This window comes from Labrus mixtus, chromosome 18, assembly GCF_963584025.1.
Source record: "Labrus mixtus chromosome 18, fLabMix1.1, whole genome shotgun sequence".
NCBI classification, from domain to species: domain Eukaryota; kingdom Metazoa; phylum Chordata; class Actinopteri; order Labriformes; family Labridae; genus Labrus; species Labrus mixtus.
Genome location: NC_083629.1, coordinates 4,175,241 through 4,197,018, shown reverse-complemented (window position 1 = coordinate 4,197,018; position 21,778 = coordinate 4,175,241). Strand labels below are relative to the sequence as shown.

The following is a 21,778-nucleotide window of genomic DNA, read 5'->3' as shown; positions in this document are numbered from 1 at the left end:
ACAATAAAATTGAATCTCATTTCTCTCATCTCATTTACATTTAGTCATAAATGAATTAAAACAAGGGAATTATGCCTAAAAACTAAGCTGGTAGCCTCCTCAAAACAGTATGTAATATGTTGTGTATAAAACTTAGCCTAATAGAACTACGCTTGACCCTGCTGAAAAAAACAGCATAGACCAGCATTATTTTCATGCTGGTCTTTGCTGGCTTATGCTGGTCTGATGCTGGTTTAATGCTGGTCTATGCTGGTCTGATGCTGGTTTGAAGCTAATTAGCTAAGTTTATGTTGTTTTTATCTGTATTTCCTGCATTTTGGGCAGTTTTGTCCATGAAAACTAAATATATCTCACTGTGAGACATTTGTCACAAACAAAAAGCACTGAAATGTGTCTTAAATGTTAAAAAGGTGAAAAGCTTAGCTAATGTAAGCCTAAAGTTTAAGAGCATACTGTCAATTAGTTAGTTACTTAGTTAGCTGATTCAGCTCATTTGGCGGAAGCTACCTCAGTTCGTCATTGTACAGTAAAACCTCGAACTTTTATTAAACGAGGGTACATGATAAGGAGATTATTTTTCAGTTATGTTGTTGATTATATTTTATTTGCAGGACCATTTTGGAGAGAGGGGAACGTTTTCTTGCGGTGTTGTTTCTACTCGGACATATTAGGGAAAACTCACCTTCACTTCCTGTTTTTGCTCCGGAGCAACAACGTGGGTTCAGCTCAGCTCACCGGTGTGTGTGTAGAAACAGTGTTATGTGTGACCAGAGTCCACATCACTTTCTACGATGCAGATATCCAGTGTGAATGATGTGAAGATTTATAATTTAAGCCATGGAAAGTCTCTTCCGGAGGTGAGAAGAAGAGTTTTCTTCTGACGCTCAGTTACATTTTTGTAAGCTTTACAGTGAATGCTTCAACCTAGCTAGCTAGCTAAGACAGCTCACCGTGATATTACTCTAATTCTGTCATTCAGTAACGCAGCACTTTGTTATCCTTCTCATTTAAAACAGCAGAATAGAGGGAGTCATCTGTCTAAGTTTCATGATAAACTAATATTAGTTATTAGTTAGTTATTAGTTACTAGTATTCTACACTCATGCACTTTAACTTATGTCAATACTGTCCATTTACAACTCTGTTTTTGTACATTTACATTTAATCTTCAATATTTAATCTTCCTATTTAAGACTAGTAATGGTTAAATCCTAGTTGTATATATTCACATTCTTAGTTTTTATATTTTTAGTGCTTATTTACTTTGTATTTAATATTATATTGTGTTTAGATTTGCTAACATTGTGTTTTTTACTCATATTGTGTTTGGATAACCTGCTGCTGTAACGCCACAATTTCCCAGTTTGGGATCAATAAAGTAATTCTATTCTATTCTATTAGCATAGATGAACCATATAAAGTTTTGAAGTGAGTAAGACGAGTCAAAGGTATACGTTGTGAAAGTATTGCTGTTGCAAAGCCCTGCTTACTTATTTACTTACTGGTTATCTTCATTCAAAATCCTAATCACATCACCCTTTGTAATCCAGTGGCTGTCAGATCGAAAGAAAAGACAGCTACAGAAGAAAGATGTTGGTGAGTTGGCTGCTTTAATTTCAGCATGACAGATCTGTTCCTCGTTTTTGATTTATTGTTTTCATTCCAACTTTAAAATGTGTTTTATTATTATTATCTTTTTACTCCTAGACATCCAGCGCAGGATCGAGCTCATCCAGGACTTTGAGATGCCCACAGTGTGCACATCTATCAAAGTGTCAAGGGATGGTCAGTTCATCCTGGCAGCAGGTAAAAACAAGCTCTGTGGAAAGTGTTTCTCAGAACATTTCTTAAAATGACAGAGATACAAGTCACAGTCTAAAAAGTACCTTACTTTTTTTTTTTTTTACATAATATTTTATTTTGTATTCATTTAAGGCACATACAAACCCAGGATTCGCTGTTATGACACCTACCAGCTGTCCCTGAAGTTTGAACGATGTCTGGATTCAGAGAGTAAGTCAGCAGACACACCGTCTTCTCATATATCATCCATGTCATGTACGTTTAAATTGAATGAATTTTCTTTCTTTCTCTCAAAGTTGTGGCTTTTGACATCCTCTCTGATGACTACTCCAAGGTAAGACAGGATTCACCTTCACAGCTGAGCAGAGTGTAGTCCTTATTAGCATTTATTAACAATGTGTAAAGTGTCTCGAGATAACACCTTCACTATACAAATAGAGATTGATTGATGGATGATGTTCTCAGCCGTCACTGTATAATCTGCCAAATTAGTAATTGATTGATTCCCCCTCCTTTTTAAAATCAATATCAATCTAAAAACATCCTACATTGTTTGTCTTTAGTGTGTAGTTTGTTCAGCAGAGGAGGAAGTTGTTTTATGCATATTCTGATGAGACAAGTACAATTCTCTTTTTCATATATGTCACTCCCTGAAATGTTAAGCATTTTTGTACTTTTTCAACTCAGTAACTGTTTTGTTCTGTGCAGTTGGTGTTTCTGCACAGTGACCGATACGTAGAGTTCCACTCGCAGCACGGACACTACTACAAAACGCGGATCCCAAAGTTCGGACGGGACTTCTCTTATCACTACCCTTCCTGTGACCTCTTCTTTGTGGGGACAAGGTGAGAGCACGAGTGAAACCTGAGACGTTAAGACACTGTTTTTAGGTCTGTCTTTATATCAGAAAAGACCTGGTTGGACGACTCTTTTCCTGTTTTTTGGTTTTAGTTCTGAGGTGTTCAGACTGAATCTGGAACAAGGACGTTTCCTAAACTCCCTTCAGACTGATGCTGTGTAAGTACCACGACGTGTTTGTCACATGGTCCAATGATAGTGAGTGCTCTACTCGACATTGAACCAGGTGGGAGGTGCATTCTGTCATGTCTTTGTTTTTTCCTCTCAGCTGATGTTTGTGATCTTTTCTTTGCGTCTTGATTTCTCACTCAGGGAGAACAATGTGTGCGACATCAACCCGGTCCATCATTTGTTCGCCACAGGAACCTCTGAGGTCAGTGTCACCGCCGGCTGTGTGAAATGAAGCACCGGTTCACAACAATCGGAGAGAAACATTGACTGTGTCTGTGTACAAGGCTGTCACATGCTGTTTATATTTGAATACTTTACTAACCTTAAAATCCCTTTTGAATGAAAACATGGTGGAGTCACAGGTCAGTGCTGGAGAATGTATGACTATATATCTGTTGGTCAGTGTCATGTTTTTAAGCAGTACAAATATTTGTTTTATTATGTAGGTTTATGGGGCTGCACTTGGAGTTTAAGATGTGCAAGTTGATGTATCAGAATTGACATCAAGATGTGAAATATGTTAGTTTTAACACTTGTAACTTTTTAAATACAATCTTGAATACACTTATAGAATCTGTCTAAAATGCTGCTCCAACAGAAGGTCCTGTACAAGATCTATTATGTTTGTTATCTACAGAGCCCTACACAATCCTCACAGTATGTTATCAGGCTTTAGGTCCCCTACACAGTTTCTAAAGCTGTCTCATAGTGTGAAGTTTCTCCTGTCAGAGGGGACCAGAGGGGGTCTCAGGAGGAAGACATAATGTAAAAAAAGACCAAACATCCATAAATCCAACAGTGCAGACAAAGTGTCGGAGTCCGACATTAAAATTCCAGTTTCATCGTGTGATTTAAATTTTGATCAACCCCTCCATCGTAGTGAATTTTCTTTAATATTGTCTACTGCTGTCACATATCGGCTCATCCCGATGTCGCAGGTATTTACACTAGGGGCTGGCAGGAAAAAAAATTGGGGTAAGGTCGAGGTCAAAATTGGGTCGTTTGTGTTAACATTCGTTTGAGCTCACCCAGAATAACTCATGTTTTATAACTCAGGGGGATTATAACTCAGTTTTTCCTTCGCTTTAGTTTGAGGTCACATGTCGAGCATTTTTTCTAACACTAATATATGTCCCTAGTCTGTCTACAAACCCCCCAGTGATGAGAAAAGTCCATCCTCTCTGTCTTTTGCCTGCTCCACTGTTTAGAAAATGTGTGCTCAAACAAGTCGTTTGGAGATTTTCTCTTTGTGACATCACAAAGGGCTGAAATAGAGGGGTTTATAGACATGATCAAATACAGCATCAGAGTGGATTTAGAACAAGAAACTTCACAGGCATGTATTGGGGAGCCTCTAAGACGTCTTTAAGCTTGTTGAAAAGGAGAATAATATGTCACCTTCAAGCCCCCCCCCCCCCCCCCCCATAAGAATGATGTTGTCATTTCCTGTTATTTAAAAAGTCAAACTTTTAAAAGTCAGCAAATCTTCCGTTCTCCTTGATTTATTTTTTTCATGTGATTACCAGGGGCGGGTCGAATGCTGGGACCCTCGTGTCCGCACCCGAGTGGGCACGCTGGACTGCGCCCTGAGCAGCCTCACTGAGGGAACAGAGTAGGTACCACACTGTAACACTCAGAATAAAACCCTTACAGATGACGCCAGGCTGAATGTGCACATTTAGACACAAGGCTATGTCTGCCCATCAGTATTTGACACTAAGCTAAGCTTCTGTTATTTATTTTGTAAATTTCCCCGTTGTGGGATAAATAAAGGATTATCTTATCTTATCTTTAATGTGTCCCCGTTAGTCTTTTACCCTCTAACTAAGAATTTGTGTTTGTGTTGTCAGAGTTCAAGGTCTGCCCTCAATAAGTGCTCTGAAGTTTAACGGCTCCCTCACCATGGCCGTCGGCACCAGCACAGGACAGGTGAGCAGAAAACATTGACTCGGTGTTGAGGTTTGTAAACAAAACAAGTAAAGGGGAAATGCTCCGTATGTTCAAGAAGGCTATCTGCTGCTCCATAAAATCACTTTTGGTTGGCATGGTAGCAAGGTTACCAAGTTCGAAGGGCTAACAGGTGGTTCACTTCTTAGAACACATGGCTATGGTAACTCATGCTGCACACCGTACCAGATTACGAGCAGGTTCATGTTAAAGATAAGAAATGAAGCTTAGCACAACGACCAATCGATCGTCGTGGAAACAGTTCTGTGCACGGCTGCTGAGAAACCAGCAAAGTTTTTAATTTAATCTATATTTATTCTTCCTCTTTCTGATATCATTGAAACGTTCGGTCTCCTAATACGTAGTCCAGTTCTTCTTAAAGGGAGTAGTCGACCTTTTCTCTTCGGACAGCTTGTCGGACTCTTTCCGTCAAATGCTTTATTCTGATAGGGCAATGCTTCCACAAACGCCATGTTTCCTCCAACATCTCCTCATAGATCCCCGCTTGCGTTAAAAGTCGTCCAGTTGACGCTGCACTGACTCTTCGGCCTGAAGAGAAATAAAGGAAGCAAGTTTCTGATTCACTCACGAGAATCCATGATCTTTCTATAGACGCCGTTTTTGTTTTGCTCATCTGCCTTTGCAATTAATAATGACCTTGTTGGCGTGCACATAACCCGCTAACCTTCTGTGTCTTTGGTTACTGGTTACTAAATTTGGCGGTCCTTATTGTGTCTCAGACCTCCTTCTAATGTGGCTGGAGTAATCTCCCGTTCACACCTGGAGATGAGGCTGTCCACCTGTGATCCAAACACAAAAAGCTCACATTGATACCAGGTGTAAGCAGGGTTACACTTACACTTGTCTTATGTATTATGATACTCAGTCTACTTACCCCTTTGAATTATCTATTGTATTCACTGCCAGTAGACTTTACCAGGAGTGTGATTGATAATATGCTGCAGACTCCCTTTGGTTTAAAAGCACTCGTGGTTAGATCAGGAAACTTCCTCACAGCGCTCATAACCGTTGTCTTGTGAGGACTGGGAGCGATTTATTTTTTTGGGCTTAGTGGAGCCAGATAAGGAGAAGCTGTGTAAGATCTGTCGTGCAGCACTTCAGTTATCTGTCAGAAAACTTTTATCACACCAGTGTACAGCTCTGTCTCGACATCTGCTTTACTGTGGTAAAGTATCACCTACCTTCATGAAAAGCAAGTGGAGCAGAAGAAGGTGCTGATGTGATGCTGTGGGAAGTTGAACTTTTATCTAAAAAAGACCATTTTGACTAAGACGGTCTGATGCAGGCGGTTCCTTCTGAAATCATCTTTCTATGTTAACATAGCTCTCAGCTGTTAGTTTTAAGTGTCAAAGGGGGTGATAAAATAATCCCATATCTGTAACTATGTACATTCCTTCTTCTTGAAATAAATGTAAATGTTTCCTAACTGATGCATTCAACCCTCTGCTTCGTCTTAAAGGTGCTGGTCTATGACTTGCGCTCCAACCGGCCGCTGCTGGTGAAAGATCATTTCTACAACCTGCCAATCAAAACCCTCAACTTCCACGACCAGCTGGACCTGGTCGTGTCCACCGACTCCAAGATCATAAAAATCTGGAACAAAGACACTGTAAGTTGTATGCTTTGTGTTAAGGCATGCTTTTATTTAGATAAAGTAGCAGTTCACACATCTTTATGCTAACATCATCTGATCATGGTTAAAGGAAATGTGTAGTTCATTGTGTGAATGTAAAGAAATGTTACTGCAAGGTGCATCCCTGTACTTCTAACTGGGCTATGTTTTTTTACATCTTGACAGGTTGAAATGAAAACATAGATATAGAAAGTTTTTAAAAAGACTCCAGTAGATTTCTTCAGCTGCAGTGGCTGCAAAGAAAATTCACCCATTCAACTTCGGCCACCGTGTGTATTTGCCCCTAATGGTTCATCCATGTGTCTGAGAACAACATGGAACTAAACAAAAATAAACCCACTACATGTCCAAAAATAAAATCCCTTTAATAACCAGAACATCTTTTTCATCGTTCTCCTCAAAGCCTTTCCACTCTGTTTTCAAATCGGTATACAGTATGTACCTCCTACAGCATGTGAGCTGCTGGTCTACTCCAGCCTTCATCCGTTAGATGGGTCAGAGAGAAAAACAAGAAACTTTCAGTGGATGTAGCGTACCATACCAGGCCAATTATTTATATGAATTTACATTACATCCATTACAACATATTTCATGGCAGCCACTTGAAGTGATCAGGAACAAAAACGTGATGTGCCTATTTGTTAGTTTGACTATAACATACATTAGAAAATACATTAGAAAATAGTGCCATAGTTTAGAAAGTAACCTCATTTCCCTTTAAGTCTGAAAACAATGGATTGCAGTATTTGGCGTTCATCTCTCCTGTGTTCTCTCTCTCATCACCACAGGGCAAAGTGTTCTCCTCCATACAGCCTCCGACCAACATCAATGACGTTTGCATCTACCCCAACTCAGGTGAGAGCAACTTCTCAGTGGGTCGCGAATGTGTTGCCTGGAAAAATGATTGTTTCAAAAAGTCTATTAAGCACTTTTAAAACATGTTTGTTTCTTTTTTTTGTCTTTGTTCTGTCACTTTTTGTACCCTCTGAGGTCCAAGCGGCACCTTTTTTTTGATTGAACAAAACTGATTGGTTAAAAAGTATCAGAAATTCGGGTGGTGATTTTTCATTAGGGAGTTGTTGTGGGGGGTCCTGAGGCTAGACCAGTAGAGAACTACTGATCTGCAGAATACAAATGACTAATGAATACAATGTGGAAACTTGAAGTGTATTTAGAAGAAAAAGTCCCAGTGAGGAGAAGAGGAATGATATTTGGAAGTTTAGTAAACGTGTCTCAGCAGCTAAATCTGACTTCTACATGAGTGAAATCAGAGTTTATTGTTGCAAAAGATGTCAAAACTTTGTCGTTAAAATACAAAAATAACTTGAACATTTCCTGACACGTTGTCCAGCATTCATACACAGCTAAAGAACGAGAGTCTGGAGTGCTCAGAAGTTCAACCAAAGTATAGCCAAGGTGCTCTTTGGTGGTGAACCCAAACCTTCAAATAATTATTAAATTGGATATGTCATCATAGACATTTTAAAAACAAGGCAACTCATCAAAAAGCTGGGTAACAACCATTGCATAGTGGTTCCCTGTTTGTGCCAATGTGATAAAGGCTTTTCACTTTTTAAAGAAGTGCCTTGGTGTGTTCATCTTTTTGAATTCTTACACAGCTGTTTCACCTCAAGGTGGCGCCACCTGACAGCAGAGTTCAGCCACTGTTTGCCTTTGCACTTTGTCCCGTGTGTTTCTGGAGAAATGGTTTCAAGTATTTCTTGGTTTTTAAAAGAATCTAATCTCTTCTCTTCATATACTTGTTGTTTTGCCTTCATATTTTTTAGCTAACTGAACTCGCTGTTTGATCAGAAATGGGGAAAAATTATTTAAATTGTTAATTATTTTTTTTTTAAACACTTCAGAGACATATTAATGGGACTAAATTCAGCTTTTGTTCCACCACAGATGAGCTCTATTAATATCTGTTTCCTCACATTGTGTTGTCTGCATCCTGTGTGTCTGACAGGTATGCTCTTCACTGCCAATGAAGATCCAAAGATGAGCACATTCTACATCCCGGTAAGTGCACAGGCTTATTATTTTTCTCCACAAACAGGATGCAGCAGCAGACGGGTCACTGCACTTCCTGTTTAACAGGTGCTGGGCTAACGGCACAAACAAGAAAAGAGCCTGCACCTCAAATCTTCCTGAGTCGCTTATTCACACGTGTCCCTCACAGCGAGAAGTTTTCCTTCTTGGACGGGAGAGGAAGGGGGGGTGGGGTGTATCAGGAGGCAAGACATGATGTGATGAAAGACGCTGCAGTAATCCAAGATGGCAGACAAAGCGGCGGATGCTGCTTGTAATGTTTTATTCATAGTGTCTACCAACGGGGTTAAAAGCTCATACTAGTGAGCAGAAGAGAGAATGAAGCTGCTTCAATATGTGAGTGAAGGTCACACTGGTCGTTCGGTATAAAAGTCATCACCCCTGCCGACTCGCTCAGTTCCTGACTTCATGCAGGAATTTTAGTTGAGGCTCCAGTTGAAGCCAGGTTCAAAAACCTGCCTGCTCTGCGTTCACACATGTAGCCCACCCACAACATTTCAGGACATTTTCGGGCTTGTGTGAAAAATTCATATATTTGAGAAGGAGAGCATCACACGGGCGGTTAAAAAAACACATTAAGTGGACGACGGTAACGTAGTGGTTAGTGCGCGCACCCCATGTACGGAGGCTATTAGTCCAAGCGGGCGACCCGGGTTGGAATCTGACCCATGGCTCCTTTCCCTCCTTTCCCATTTCTCTCTCTCTCTCCAAAAGTATATCCTGTCTCTACAAAATGCCCAAAAACAAATCTTAAAAAAAAAAAAAAAAAAGCACACATTAAGAAAAAGTGAACAACGCTGCAAACGTACTCGATGCCACAAAAAGCTTAACAAGTCACAACGCTTCCACTAAATGTTCTTTGTCAGGTGACAGTTTCATTTCACCATCAGACTGAAAAAAAAAAAAAAGTGTGAAACAAGCGCATCCTTCCTTCTACTAGTGCACATGGGGTCCTATTCATTCCTGTAGAAGCTGCTTGGTGAAGCCCAAAATGTTTGACTTCATTACCCCCAATCTGCCAGACAGTGTTTGCATCACCGGGCAAACGACTAACCCTACTCCCATCCCCCGTCGAAAACATGCAAAGGACAATGACACTCGATCCATCTGTTTTGAAAATGTAACATCATTAGAACTTCAACGTGTTCAACCGTCTGCCATCGTCCCAAACTTGTCCTTTGATGTCGGGTTTTTCCTGTCTGGAGCTTAGAATCAGCCCGAGTGATTCAGATGACTTATGTTCATCATGTAGACATGTGTGCATTAATCTGCTTCTCACAAGGCCGCTGCAGAATGAATAAAGCTTTTTTTTTTTTTATCCACTCTGTCCTGTGACTCAGATATGATCAAGCAGCACGAGTCATTCTGGAGAAGGTCTCTGAGTGTGTACAGTAAACTACACTTTGCTTTGTGTAAATTCCACACATGAACTGTGACTCTCCTGTGATGCACAAGGAAGAATAGTTAAGGGAATACATTATTTAGACAGGGATGTAGAACCAAAGTTATCGTTATGCTGGTAATTAGACAATTTTCTAATACGAGACAGACACCATCTGCTGCATCCTCACATTGTCCAAGTATTGTCTCCAATGATGTTACATTTACTAAATATTTCAAGTTTTACTTGAAACCTAATGTAGAAAGATGACAAAGCTTTCTTATTGTCATGGGGGATTTGTACATTTCCTGTTTCATGTGGAACCTGCCTGTTGGCCTTCAAAGCAGATTATAATAGGAGGAATCAGGATGTTTATTCTACCACAGGAGAGACATGACGCTCTCTGCAATAAGTTTGGGAAATACTCCTATTAAAAAGGAAATAATCTTCAGAAAAGGTAAAGGGGTAATAATGGATTTGAAGTGTCTAAAAATGTAAATTCTGGTTGCCGTTTTTTGTTTTGGATTTTGAAAATTTCTAAAAATCAGAGAATCGAAAAAGACCAAGTACTTTGAGTTTTCTGTTGTATCTTTCATCACAAGAAGTACACTGATTTACACAAGTCTCAGACCAACTGAGCCACAGCCGTCCTTTCTTTTCACCATATGAGTGCTTTCACACTTAATCAAGACTTGTGTGAAAATGTGAGAAATGGTGAGCTGCATGTGTGAACGCAGAAAGGCAGAATCTTTCACTCTTGACTTTTACCTGGAATTTTCCTGCCAGCTTCCTAGTAAATGTTCCGCATGAAGTCGGGAGAGGAGATTTCAGAGGCAGTCTGTCTGAAATGATCTGAAGGGCACGTTTGGCCTTTTTTTTAAAAGTACCTCCTGTCCTGAGGGAGACTATACATGTTTTTTGTTTTTTTTAACACTTCAGGTAGCAGACTTCTAAGAAAAACTTAGTGTTCAGACTTGTTTTAGCGACCTTGCCATTTCTACTCCTTCCATGTGGGCACTTACAGAAGCTGCTCCACAGTCACACACCTATGATTATCTCTGCATGGACGACTCCAAGCTTTATCATGTATCCTTCACTTCAGTGTGGGACTCCATGTGATGTCATTATCTACAAGGAATGAACAGAGTCCAGTGATACAATGTTAGCTAGTGAGATACCCCTGAGTGAGAGGATCTTTGATCTGCGCTGCTATTCTACGACAAGGCAAAGACAAACGAGGTTTGAACTTTGAGAAACAGCTCGAGATAAAAGCAAACAAGAAACAACACAAGATACTAGTGTGGTCAAATTACCAGAATGTTAAACTTAGGTATATGAAACGTTATCAATACCTGTGACAATACCACAGCAACAAGACATCCTGGGCTCCTAATAGAGGGTCATTTCTAGTGTTTAAGTTCATGAAATTGAAAGCGAAAAAAGTGCATGACTGTGCCAATTTTAACCCTGAAACTAGAGTTACTTATCTCTGAAACTGTTATATAACGCCTCATGCTAGATGTTTTGACAGACACACTAACACTAGGCAGTCCGTACCGTGTCTAAGCACGCTTCACCCCTAAAGTCCAGTTCGTTTTAACAAGCATGGTACACTTTTGGCCCTGGCACGCTTGGAAGAGATGTCCTTAGGCACGGTACAGTTCATGCACCAGCACAAGCACGCGGGTACAAAAACGTGGACAGCCTTCTTTATCGACACATCCCGGAGTGTTCTGGCTGTTTCTGACTAACATGACTCAAAATAAAAGACACACAGTCAGTAAAGTCGCTGTCATATTTTTTTCCTCGAGTCCACCTGTCTTGTAGACTAAGTGCTCTTCATAATTACTTAGAGCTGTTCATGTGTTGTATTGCAAAGTTATGTTCAAGAGGTAAACCGTGCTCAGGCCCGGTTAGTCCTGGAGCAGTGTGAGTGCAGGCCAGCGATGAAATGGCGAGGGGGTCGTGCTTACAGTACAGTACAGGACAACTTTTCCTAGTGTGTGCGTGCGCCCTTAAACACTCTCGATCAACTAACTTTCTTGATTAATGGATTCGTCTTTAAGTCGTATGAATGCTTGAAAACGGTTGTCTGTGTAAGTTCTCAGTCATCCAGGTCAAAGTAAATCAAAGCTTGATCCAAAGACAACTGGACTTAGTCGACGATCTGGAAGACGTTTCACTTCCAAAAGGCTTCTACAGTTAGTTCAGAAGTGAAGGAGAGGTGAACCGTCTTCCAGATCATCGACTGAGTCCAGTTACCTTTGGATCAAGCTTTGAGTTAGAAGAACAGTGTGGCTGTGCTGGAATGATTTCCCAGAGACAATGTGATGGCCTCTTATTGGTTGGCATGTATGCTGAAAAAATGTCAATGTTTGATGTAATTAGTGCGTATTAAAATAATTCACTTTCTGTTTAAAACTTCCATTTTCATATGTCGGCCCTCCAAACAAGAAGTTTAAAAGAACATAAGAGAACGTGCTGGTTTGTTAACGATGATGAAAGAAACTGGAAGGAGCGGTGTGTTAGATTGACAGAGATACGGTTTACAGGGTGAAAATATTACACTTTCAATTTACACTTGAAGTCAAAGGTGCACTCTGATATTTCTTCAAAGACAAGCCGCTTTCCATGTTTGGTTACACATCAACAGAATCCTGCGGTCCATTAGGAAAATCAAACAGCCTTCACCTGGAATGGGAACACGGCCCTAAAAAGAAAGTCTATATTTGTTTCAACAAACACACGTCAGGTTTCGCACTTACTCAACAGTCTAAATCTGAACTAAATGTAGTGTGTGTGTGTGTGTGTGTGTGTGTGTGTGTGTGTGTGTGTGTGTGTGTGTGTGTGTGTGTGTGTGTGTGTGTGTGTGTGTGTGTGTGTGTGTGTGTGTGTGTGTGTGTGTGTGTGTGTGTGTGTGTGTGTGTGTGTGTGTGTGTGTGTGTGTGTGTGTGTGTGTGTGTGTGTGTGTGTGTGTGTGTGTGTGTGTGTGTGTGTGTGTGTGTGTGTGTGTGTGTGTGTGTGTGTGTGTGTGTGTGTGTGTGTGTGTGTGTGTGTTTAAACATTCAGGCTCTGGGCCCTGCGCCTCGATGGTGCTCCTTCCTCGACAACCTGACAGAGGAGCTGGAGGAGAGCCCAGAGAGCACTGTGTACGACGACTACAAGTTTGTCACCCGCAAGGACCTGGAAAATCTGGGTAAGACGCTGTTTTACCCACCGCACGTTAAAACAGAACAAACCCTCAAAGTTACATCACAGAGCTTTCTCTCCGAAAGGAGCATGTCATTGTTGCTCTTTTGTTTAGAAGGCAGAAAAGCTGAAAGTGATAACTGTTAAAGAAAAAGGGAAATCTAAGCCCGGCCTAGAAAGTTACACCCAAAACTATGAATCAGTGTGAGTCACATTGCCGCCTTGGTGGGTTTGCACGCTGGCTAGACTGCTTAACTAGAGGCCTGGGGAATGATTGAGAGGCTTTAGGTAAGGAGAGAGTGTGAGGGGGGGCTGGGAGTGCGGAGAGAGGACACTGGAAGGGTTGAATGAACACTGGAATGCAGGCTCAGCAGTTAAGAGATCAAATGACAAGAAGCAGGAAGGCGGTTGGCTGCTGTGGAATAAAAGGAGAGGAGGGGGGGTTTCGGTGGGCGTACAGGGTAACAAGCGGAAGAGCAGCCGCTCCACATTCTTTGAGGCATTGACGTAGCAACATTTTTTTCAGCACAAGCTGTGCATTCTGCTGCTGCATGCTGCTGCTGCCATTCACACCTTTCACCGAGTTATCTCCGGGTGGAGTTTATCTTCTTTAGTGTTTTCCCCTCATTTGTTACTGACCAAACCCCAAGTACAGTTTCTCTAAAGACGAATGTATTCTCTGATGAATCCTGAAAGCTACATGTCCGACCACACTCTGTGTCTGTTTTCAGCAGGGCAGGAGGACTGCCCCTAGAATTCCTCCTGATCTGGTTGTTCACTCGACACGTAACTGACAGCGGTAGACTATCCCTGACACACAGGTGGGGGGGGGGGGTGGGGGGTCTCCAGGGGCAAGATAAACTCCTCCCTGAGAAGTCAAAAGAATTATGTGGAAGCAGGCAGCAAAACGATAAAGATAATAACTGCCTTTATATCAATGCAACATTAATAAATATAATCCCTGGTGCCAAATATCAATACATAACTATATATATTTTTTTTTTTACTCTGTGCTTCGTATGGATTTTCCTGACAATGTGACTTCTTCAGTTATGTAACTGAGGGCCAACGAAATGTGACCCTCAGTTACATAACTGAGGGTAATGTGAGCAGAAGGTCATTGGGCAAAGAACAAGTTGACAGCAGTCTCTCTCTCTCTCTCTCTCTCTCTCTCTCTCTCTCTCTCTCTCTCTCTCTCTCTCTCTCTCTCTCTCTCTCTCTCTCTCTCCCCACTCTGTCCACTGTCCCGTCGCTCTGGCTGAATTATTTTAGTCAACTTTAGACTTTTTCTTACTCTCTAGTATTTAATTATCTCTTTTACTTGTCTCAGCTTCTCAGACATCCCCCAGTTAGTGGATTTTAGGGGCCTTGTATTCGTCTGTCTGCTTGTTCTTTTAATGATTTGCTGTGTTTGAATTGATTCTGTAATGACTCGATGTCACTGTAAATGAAGGTTTGTCCCTCAACGATCTCCCCAGTATAAAATAAAGGTTGAATGAATGAATTACTCAGTAGGTACCGGTATCAGAGATTTTCATTTTGTGGTGGTGATAGAGAGAAAGTTAGAAGGAAAATCCAAACAGTTGAGCGTAATCCTCTGAGGATCATAAATGTATAGACTTCATTTCAATCCAATGAAATCTAAAAATGTCCTCAGAGATCAGATACATTCTCTATTTTCTTACAGATGTTTCTGCCTTAAATACATGAAACAATCCTGATTTTTTTTGTGTGTGTTATATTTGTCTATGTTATATTTGAAAAACTCAAAAAATGTGCGCATACGCCGACCGCACAAGCTGCCTGTTGCAGTTGCTCTTGTTCATTTCTTACTTTCTAGTACTTTACTGTCTTTTTAATTTATTTATTGTTTCTATTTTTTGACTGGCTCCTTCTTTAAGCTGTGCCCTCTGTATTCGTGCTTTTTGAGAGAGTTCTGGACTTTGTTTCAATATGGAAACAACTTCATTCATCCCCACCACCGTCACGCAGCAACCCCGTATTGTTTACAGTCGGGATCACCTGTTAGCGCTGAAGCCGGCCGGCACAGCGACTATAACAATAGTTATTCCGGTAGAAATTTGGAGATACAGAACACACAGGGGATGCAGAGGAAGGAAGAAGCTGCGGAGGAAGGAACGAGACACCAGAGACTTAAGGAGAGGAGCTTTATGCCTTGTCTCCCCACTCTCATCATGGGTAACGTGAGGTCCCTGGACGAGCTAACGGCGTTAACAAGGAGTCAGAGGGAGTATCGGGAGTACAGCTTGATGTGTTTTACTGAAACGTATCCTGATGGCTGCATCAGGATGTTCCCGACATCAACGTCTCCCTCAACGGATTCCAGACTGTGCGGGCCGACCGGGATGTCAACGGGAGCAGTAAGAAGAAAGGCGGGGGGCTTGCCGTTCTCACTAACAAGCGATGGTGTAATCCCGGTCATATTACGATTAAGGAACGTATTTGTGGCCCGGACATTGAACTGTTTGCCGTGGGACTCAGGCCATATTATTTGCCCAGGGAGCTCTCACACGTTGTTCTGCTGGCTGTTTACATCCCTCCCTCTGCGAAACCGACGGTGTGTAACGTCATTCACGCCGTCGTAGCCAGACTCCAAACGGACCACCCGAGTGCCCTCATCATTGTCACCATGACCAAGACACTACCCAACTTCACCCTGTATGTCAGCTGCTCAACCAGGTGAGAGAGGACCCTGGGCCTGCTGTATGTCAATGTAAAGGACGCATACGGCTCCTCCCCCCCCCCCCCTTGGAAGGTCAGACCACAACTTGATTCACCTCACCCCCAAGAAGAAAATGAGGAGATGGTCAGAGGTGGCCTATATCACACTGCAGGGGTGCTTTGAGGTGACTGACTGGGAAGCACTCTGCGAGCCCCATGGAGAGGTGCATCACAGATTACATCAAGTTCTGTGTGGACTGCACTGTCCAAGCAAGGACTGTCCTTTGTTATTCAAACAACAAGCCATGGATAACAAAGGACATCAAGGCCATCCTCAACACCAAGAAAAGGGCCTCAGAGATGGAAATCAAGAGGAGGTGAGAACTATACAGGGGGTCCTGAAAGTGAAGATTAGGGAGGCCACGGACACCTACAGAAGGAAGAACAACATGAGGGAGGTCTGGAGTGGCATGAGGACCATCACAGGCTTCAGGTCAAGTAGCGGTAGAGGAGTTGAAGGCAGTGTGGACAGGGCCAACGAACGGAATCTATTTTTTTATAGATTTGACATGGCCCCTGTTCACCACCCCTCTGACTCACCAGTTCCCTACCTGCACCTACCTCCCTACCTGTTGCGTGCTGGGGCAGCAGGCTGAAAGTAGCAGACTCCAACAGACTCAACAGACTGATCCGTAAGGCCAGTGACGTTATTGGGGTGGAGTTGGACTCTCTGACGGTGGTGTCAGAGAGGAGGACGCTAACTAAGTTGCGTTGCATCTTGGACAATGTCTACCACGCACTCCACGATGTGCTGGTCAGACACAGGAGCACATTCAGTGCCAGACTGATCCCCCCCGATGCACCACAGAACGCCACAGGAGGTCATTCCTGCCTGTGGCCATCAAACTTTATAACTCCTCCCTTTGAGTGACAAACACTCTGTCTGACCCTGGACTATTTCAGCCTGGAAAAAACAAAACAAGAAAACTGTAACCTCCACCATAACTCATTATTTATTAAAACTGCAATATAATAATAATGAACAATATGTCCATGATAACCATGTGCAATATTGAAGAAAACAGTACCTATTATTGAAACCTTACTTATATTCCTATTCTATTTGATTAATGTTTTTATTATTATATTTCTACTGCTATATACAGTATAGCAGTAGAAATATAATGTTATATTTTGGAGCAACTGTAACGACCAAATTTCCCTCTGGGATTAATAAAGTATTTCTGATTGTGATTGTGATTGCCAGGTCTGTCTCACCTGGTGGGATCGACTCTCCTGAGAGGCTACATGCACGGCTTCTTCATGGACATCAGACTTTACCACAAGGTGAGGCGTCTCTCTCTCAATGAATACGCTGAGTTGTTGATTTCAGACCGACAGAACAAATTAAGCTCATGTCATGTTGTCAAAGAGGAATGTTTGATTCAGCATCGTTGCTGTTCGGTTTGTCACTAGGTCAAAACTATGGCAAATCCTTTCGCATACGAGGAGTATCGCAAGGATAAGATCCGGCAGAAGATCGAGGAGTCCAGGACCCAGAGAGTGCAGGTTAAGGTGAGGAGTCGTGGTGACGTCTTTCTCCTGTCTGCATGTTTCAAATGTGTTCAAATGGCTCCATTTTTTTGTTGGTTTTAAGTAGAAATGAAGTATTATTAAGTATTATTCATAAGCAAATGCACCTCCTTTGTCTTTTTTTGTGAGTAATCATAATGTGTTCTGACTGAGACAGAAGCTGCCCAAGGTGAACAAGGATCTGGCTCTGAAGCTGATGGAGGAGGGTGACGACGAACTGGAGCTGGCTGGAGCTAGGAAAAAGAAGGGCAAGGTAGGAGAACTTGGTCCTGTCTTGACTTGTGCCTTTATGGACTCTTAGTGAATTTACTCTAAGGAAAAGGATTTCTTCACGGGAATCTTCCTTAAAATCTCATCATGTGCTGTCCTGCTTATTCATGTCTCCTGTGCTTTATAAGATTGGGAAACTTCCAGATTATTAAAACAATCTGTTGAATTTTTAATTTACTTGAAATTAAACAAAGAACCTCGTGAGTGTGATGCTGAACCATCAGCCTTCTCCCCTTTCCCATCTCAACATTTCCAAACCGCAGGCTCTCCCGACCATCCTGGGAGACGACCGCTTCAAGGTGATGTTCGAGAACCCCGACTACCAGGTGGACGAGCAGAGCGAGGACTTCCGCCTCCTCAACCCCATCGTCTCCAAGGTCGGACAGAAGAGGAAGAAGAAGCTGCGACTGCTGGCTAAACAGGCTGCTGATTCCGAACAGGTATCTACAAAGTCGGCTTAAGGACAGCAGTAGCTCAGTCTGTAGGGGACAAGTCCCGCTGCGGACCAAGTCTGGATATTAGTCTAGTATCTGGAGGAGGTGCCAGTTCACTTCTTGAGCCCTACCAAGGAGCGCTCACTCACTCTAACATCTCTCCATAAGTTCATGTCCATAGGATCCTGTTTGTGAATGTGTGTATGTTTCAGCCTATGTGTGTGTAGCATGTTCAACAACAGTGTGTTAAATTGAATATCCTCTCGTGGGATTGATAAAGTATATCTTCTAATTCTTCTCTTAAGTTACCTACAGACTTTGGGAAACCTTTACAGTGTGCAGGTGTTCACAAGGGGAAAGTGTGAGTGTGAAAGATATCAGACATTAGCTGCCCAGCTTTGAGCTGCTTCCACGTGAGAAGGAGAAGAAATGAGCCTCAGGAGGAGATATGAAAGCATGCAGAATTGCATAAATTAGTGGCTTTCCACATTTAGTTCTTGTTTTGGAAATATTTAAATAAGTGTGACACTTGCACGCTCCATAAACCCTCCAGACACAATCATCTGGTATTTTTTATTTCTGCCGATTTCTGCAGGCGTGCCATGTTTCCACAGACTGTAATTAATGAGGCTTTTCAGGATGAAGGATGTAATAAAAGATTTTATCAGTTGGTAACTTTTGTTTTTGTGTTCTCTCCTCCCAGGTGGCGGAAGACGAGGAAGAGCCCGAAGGACGGGCCAGCTCTGAGGAGGAGAGCTCGGACGACGATAAGAGCTGGGTGGAGGAGGTGCGGGAGCAGCGCAGGTTGATGCGACAGGAGGGCTGGGAGCGCCGTCGGCAGCAGAGGAAGGACGGAGACCGCGACACCGTCCTGCTGGAGGGCGATCAGAACAGAAGAGAGAAAACCTTGAACTTGGCAGAGGGCAAGAAGACAAGTCAGCCACAGTTTTATCAGATCAAAGCCGGGGAGGAGTTCAGAAGTTTTAACGACGTGGCACGCAAGCAGAAACTACAGAAGTACGTCTTTTGGATATGTATCAAACAGAAGTGTTGGAGGAATGCTGGCCTTTTGTCCGGGCACTCCTTCAACTAATCCACGTTACTTTTGGTGTGTAAATGATGAGGAGAAAAAACTGAGCTGTCCAGTCAGGGAAGAAACTTTTAGTCATGGCTGTTTCTTAGTGGATTGATTGAGAAACTTGCTGCAGGATGAATAAAATATAAATATATCCAGATCTATTGTTAGGGATGGTGTTAAAAGAGTTTTGCAATTTAAGGGCTCCTTTAGCGCCTTTGAGTTATAAAAACCTATGAGCTCTCTTTTGACACTGTTGATACTGCAGCTTGCTCTGGCTCTCGTAAAATGTAAGGTTGAAACTGTGAAGGAGGAAGCAGCAGGCAGGAAACAGCTGCTAAGAGGCAGTTAAAAAATGACAGCATGAAATTGATTCAGTGGAAATCGGCTGTGCTGTAAATCTGAGATCTAGTTTCCATGTTGCCTTCAGGAATAAAGATGTGTGTGAAATGAAAAAAAGGAAAAAACACTGGAGTTCAGAAAGAAAACAGTAACACCACTTCCTGACTGCTGAAACATGTGTGGGGTTTCTTTCAGGGCGTCTTTGGAGGACCGTCTGAAGTTAGAGGAGAACTCAGGACCAAGCAACATGGCCGACACTGCAGTGGGCAGCAAACAGCTGACCTTCACTCTGAAAAAGGTAAATAGTTTACATTCCATCGATCTTTCTCTTTTTACTCACAAATAATATTTATGGTAGTGAGTTTTAAAAATGAGTGAAATCATGCAGGGAGCTGCTTGACATCGTTGTGTTTATAGATCTGTTAAAAAGTGCTTCAAGGTAAAAGCAAGAAACGTCCACTTCATGGAGGTTTTACAGACTTAATGAGTGTTGTAGAAATGACATCACATCCCATGCAGGCACTGTCTCACTGTTGCAAATGTGAAAGACAAAAGGCCCCTTTCATAAAGGACAAACTCCAAAGGAGTTCAGATAACGTCTGCTGCAGGTTTAATGTGTCTACTATAAGAAAGGTTTTGGATCAATGACCTTTCTGTGTTTGTTTAGCCAAACAGTTTTTACAACACGACTTTGATACTGTCATTCGATTTTATGACGTTGTAACTTTCAGCATAGGTTAGACACATCGTAGGGATGTGAAACGTTTGAAGATATTTTAAGAAAAGACATCACAATAAGTGAAGGGCCAGTACAATGATTAGAGGAGATGGATCACAGGGGAATTCAGAAAATCCCCAACAAGAACAAAATCAAACAATAATCACACACAAAGTGTTTCATTCTCACTACAACATACAGGATAAAAAGACAAATACAAAAAGGATGTTAAATGGACTTGAGCTTGTTTAGTTCTTCTCTAGTCTTGTGACTACTCAAAGTGCTTTTACACTGCAGGTCACACCTACACATTCACACACTGATGGTAGAGGCTGCTGTGGAAAGAGACCATCAGAAGTAACTCATCCCATTTATACACATTCATACACATTCATACGCCACCGACAAAGCAGCGGAAGCAATTCGGGGTTATGTGTCTTGCTCAAGGACACATTGGACATGTGGCTGCAGGAGCCGGGGATCGAACCCTTGACCTTCCTCTTGAGAGACTTTACCAACTGAGCCACAGCCGCCCCTACATACATACAAAATGTTTGAGAATAACTTATAATTCAAATAAAAAAAAGATGCAAAATGTGCATTTGCATTTGAGTTACAAACATTTTGCAATGTTGACTCTGCAGTAAATTCACATTATGGTATCAGTATGCGACACCCCGTGAGAGAGACATTATTTAACATGCATCATTTCGTCCCCCTCTGCAGTCGGAGCAGCAGAAGAAGCAGCAGCAGGCGGAGCGGGAGCACCACGAGGAGAGGAAGAAGCTGAGGCGCTCGGCTGGACATCTGAGCAGCAGCCGGGGAAGGGGAAGGGGCTGGGGCGGAGGCAGGGGTAGAGGAGGAGGAGGGGGAGTAGGAGGAGGGAGAGGAGGAGGAGGAGGGAGAGGGGGAGGGAGAGGAGGAGGAGGGAGAGGAGGAGGAGGGAGAGGCCGGTACTGAGGAGAGCAGACCTGAATCCTCTTTACTGAAAGTCTTCAGCTCACATCAAAGTTTCATGGAGTCTTTCATTGACTCGTCTCTTGCAGGTGTCTTAAAAAAGCCTAACAAAGCTGCAGAGACAAACTGGAGACGCCCGTCACCAGTGGCAGAGAGTGAAAGTGCCGTACAGACATGCCTGCCCCTCACTTCTGGGTGGGCTGTGTCCAGCTGCTCTCTGCAAACTCAGTGCATATGATAAAAGACTACCTGTGTCTTTACAATGAGAAATAGCCCATCAAAAGTACATTAACTGTTTAACCATTTTTTACTTGTGTAGTAAATGAATGGAAGGAAAGTGTGTAAAATAGTATTTTTTAATGCTCTTTGTTGTAACTGCATATTGTTAAACCAACGCTGGATTAACAACTAAATGTTATATTTGGTACAACACTTGTGTGTGTCTGGTTTTTATTCCTGCATATCACATGCTCCATCGTCATTAAGTTCCATAGTCCAAACGAATCTTTTAGTACCTTTAAATCCGAAATAAAAAGGAGGGGAGGAGATTTATTTTTTTCCTTTTCCTCTTCCAACGACTGCAGTTCTTGGAAAAAGAAGCACAGCCTGGGTGTCCTCCCCATCCCCCAACATGCTGATGGTGTGAACCCCC

The 21,778-nt window shown here is 42.3% G+C and overlaps 1 protein-coding gene across 2 annotated transcripts; it reads left to right on the top strand.

The window, feature by feature from the left end:
- Nucleotides 1-692: 692 nt before the first annotated feature.
- nol10 (nucleolar protein 10) lies at nt 693-21,558 on the top strand. 2 transcript variants are annotated; one of them, XM_061062743.1, is made up of 21 exons: nt 697-857; nt 1,551-1,596; nt 1,708-1,806; nt 1,936-2,013; nt 2,100-2,137; nt 2,512-2,648; nt 2,755-2,820; nt 2,974-3,034; nt 4,359-4,444; nt 4,683-4,761; nt 6,260-6,409; nt 7,222-7,288; nt 8,403-8,455; nt 12,936-13,062; nt 17,005-17,084; nt 17,214-17,312; nt 17,488-17,583; nt 17,864-18,040; nt 18,738-19,051; nt 19,647-19,749; nt 20,896-21,558. In XM_061062743.1, the coding sequence occupies exons 1-21, from the start codon at nt 792-794 to the stop codon at nt 21,127-21,129; spliced, it is 2,256 nt and encodes a 751-aa protein (XP_060918726.1). In that variant the 5' UTR covers nt 697-791; the 3' UTR covers nt 21,130-21,558. The 2 variants fall into 2 exon arrangements, with proteins under 2 accessions (XP_060918727.1, XP_060918726.1); XM_061062744.1 differs by lacking the exons at nt 19,647-19,749; nt 20,896-21,558 and adding an exon at nt 19,458-19,637 and having other exon boundaries at nt 693-857; nt 18,738-19,132.
- The last annotated feature ends 220 nt before the right edge of the window (nt 21,559-21,778 follow it).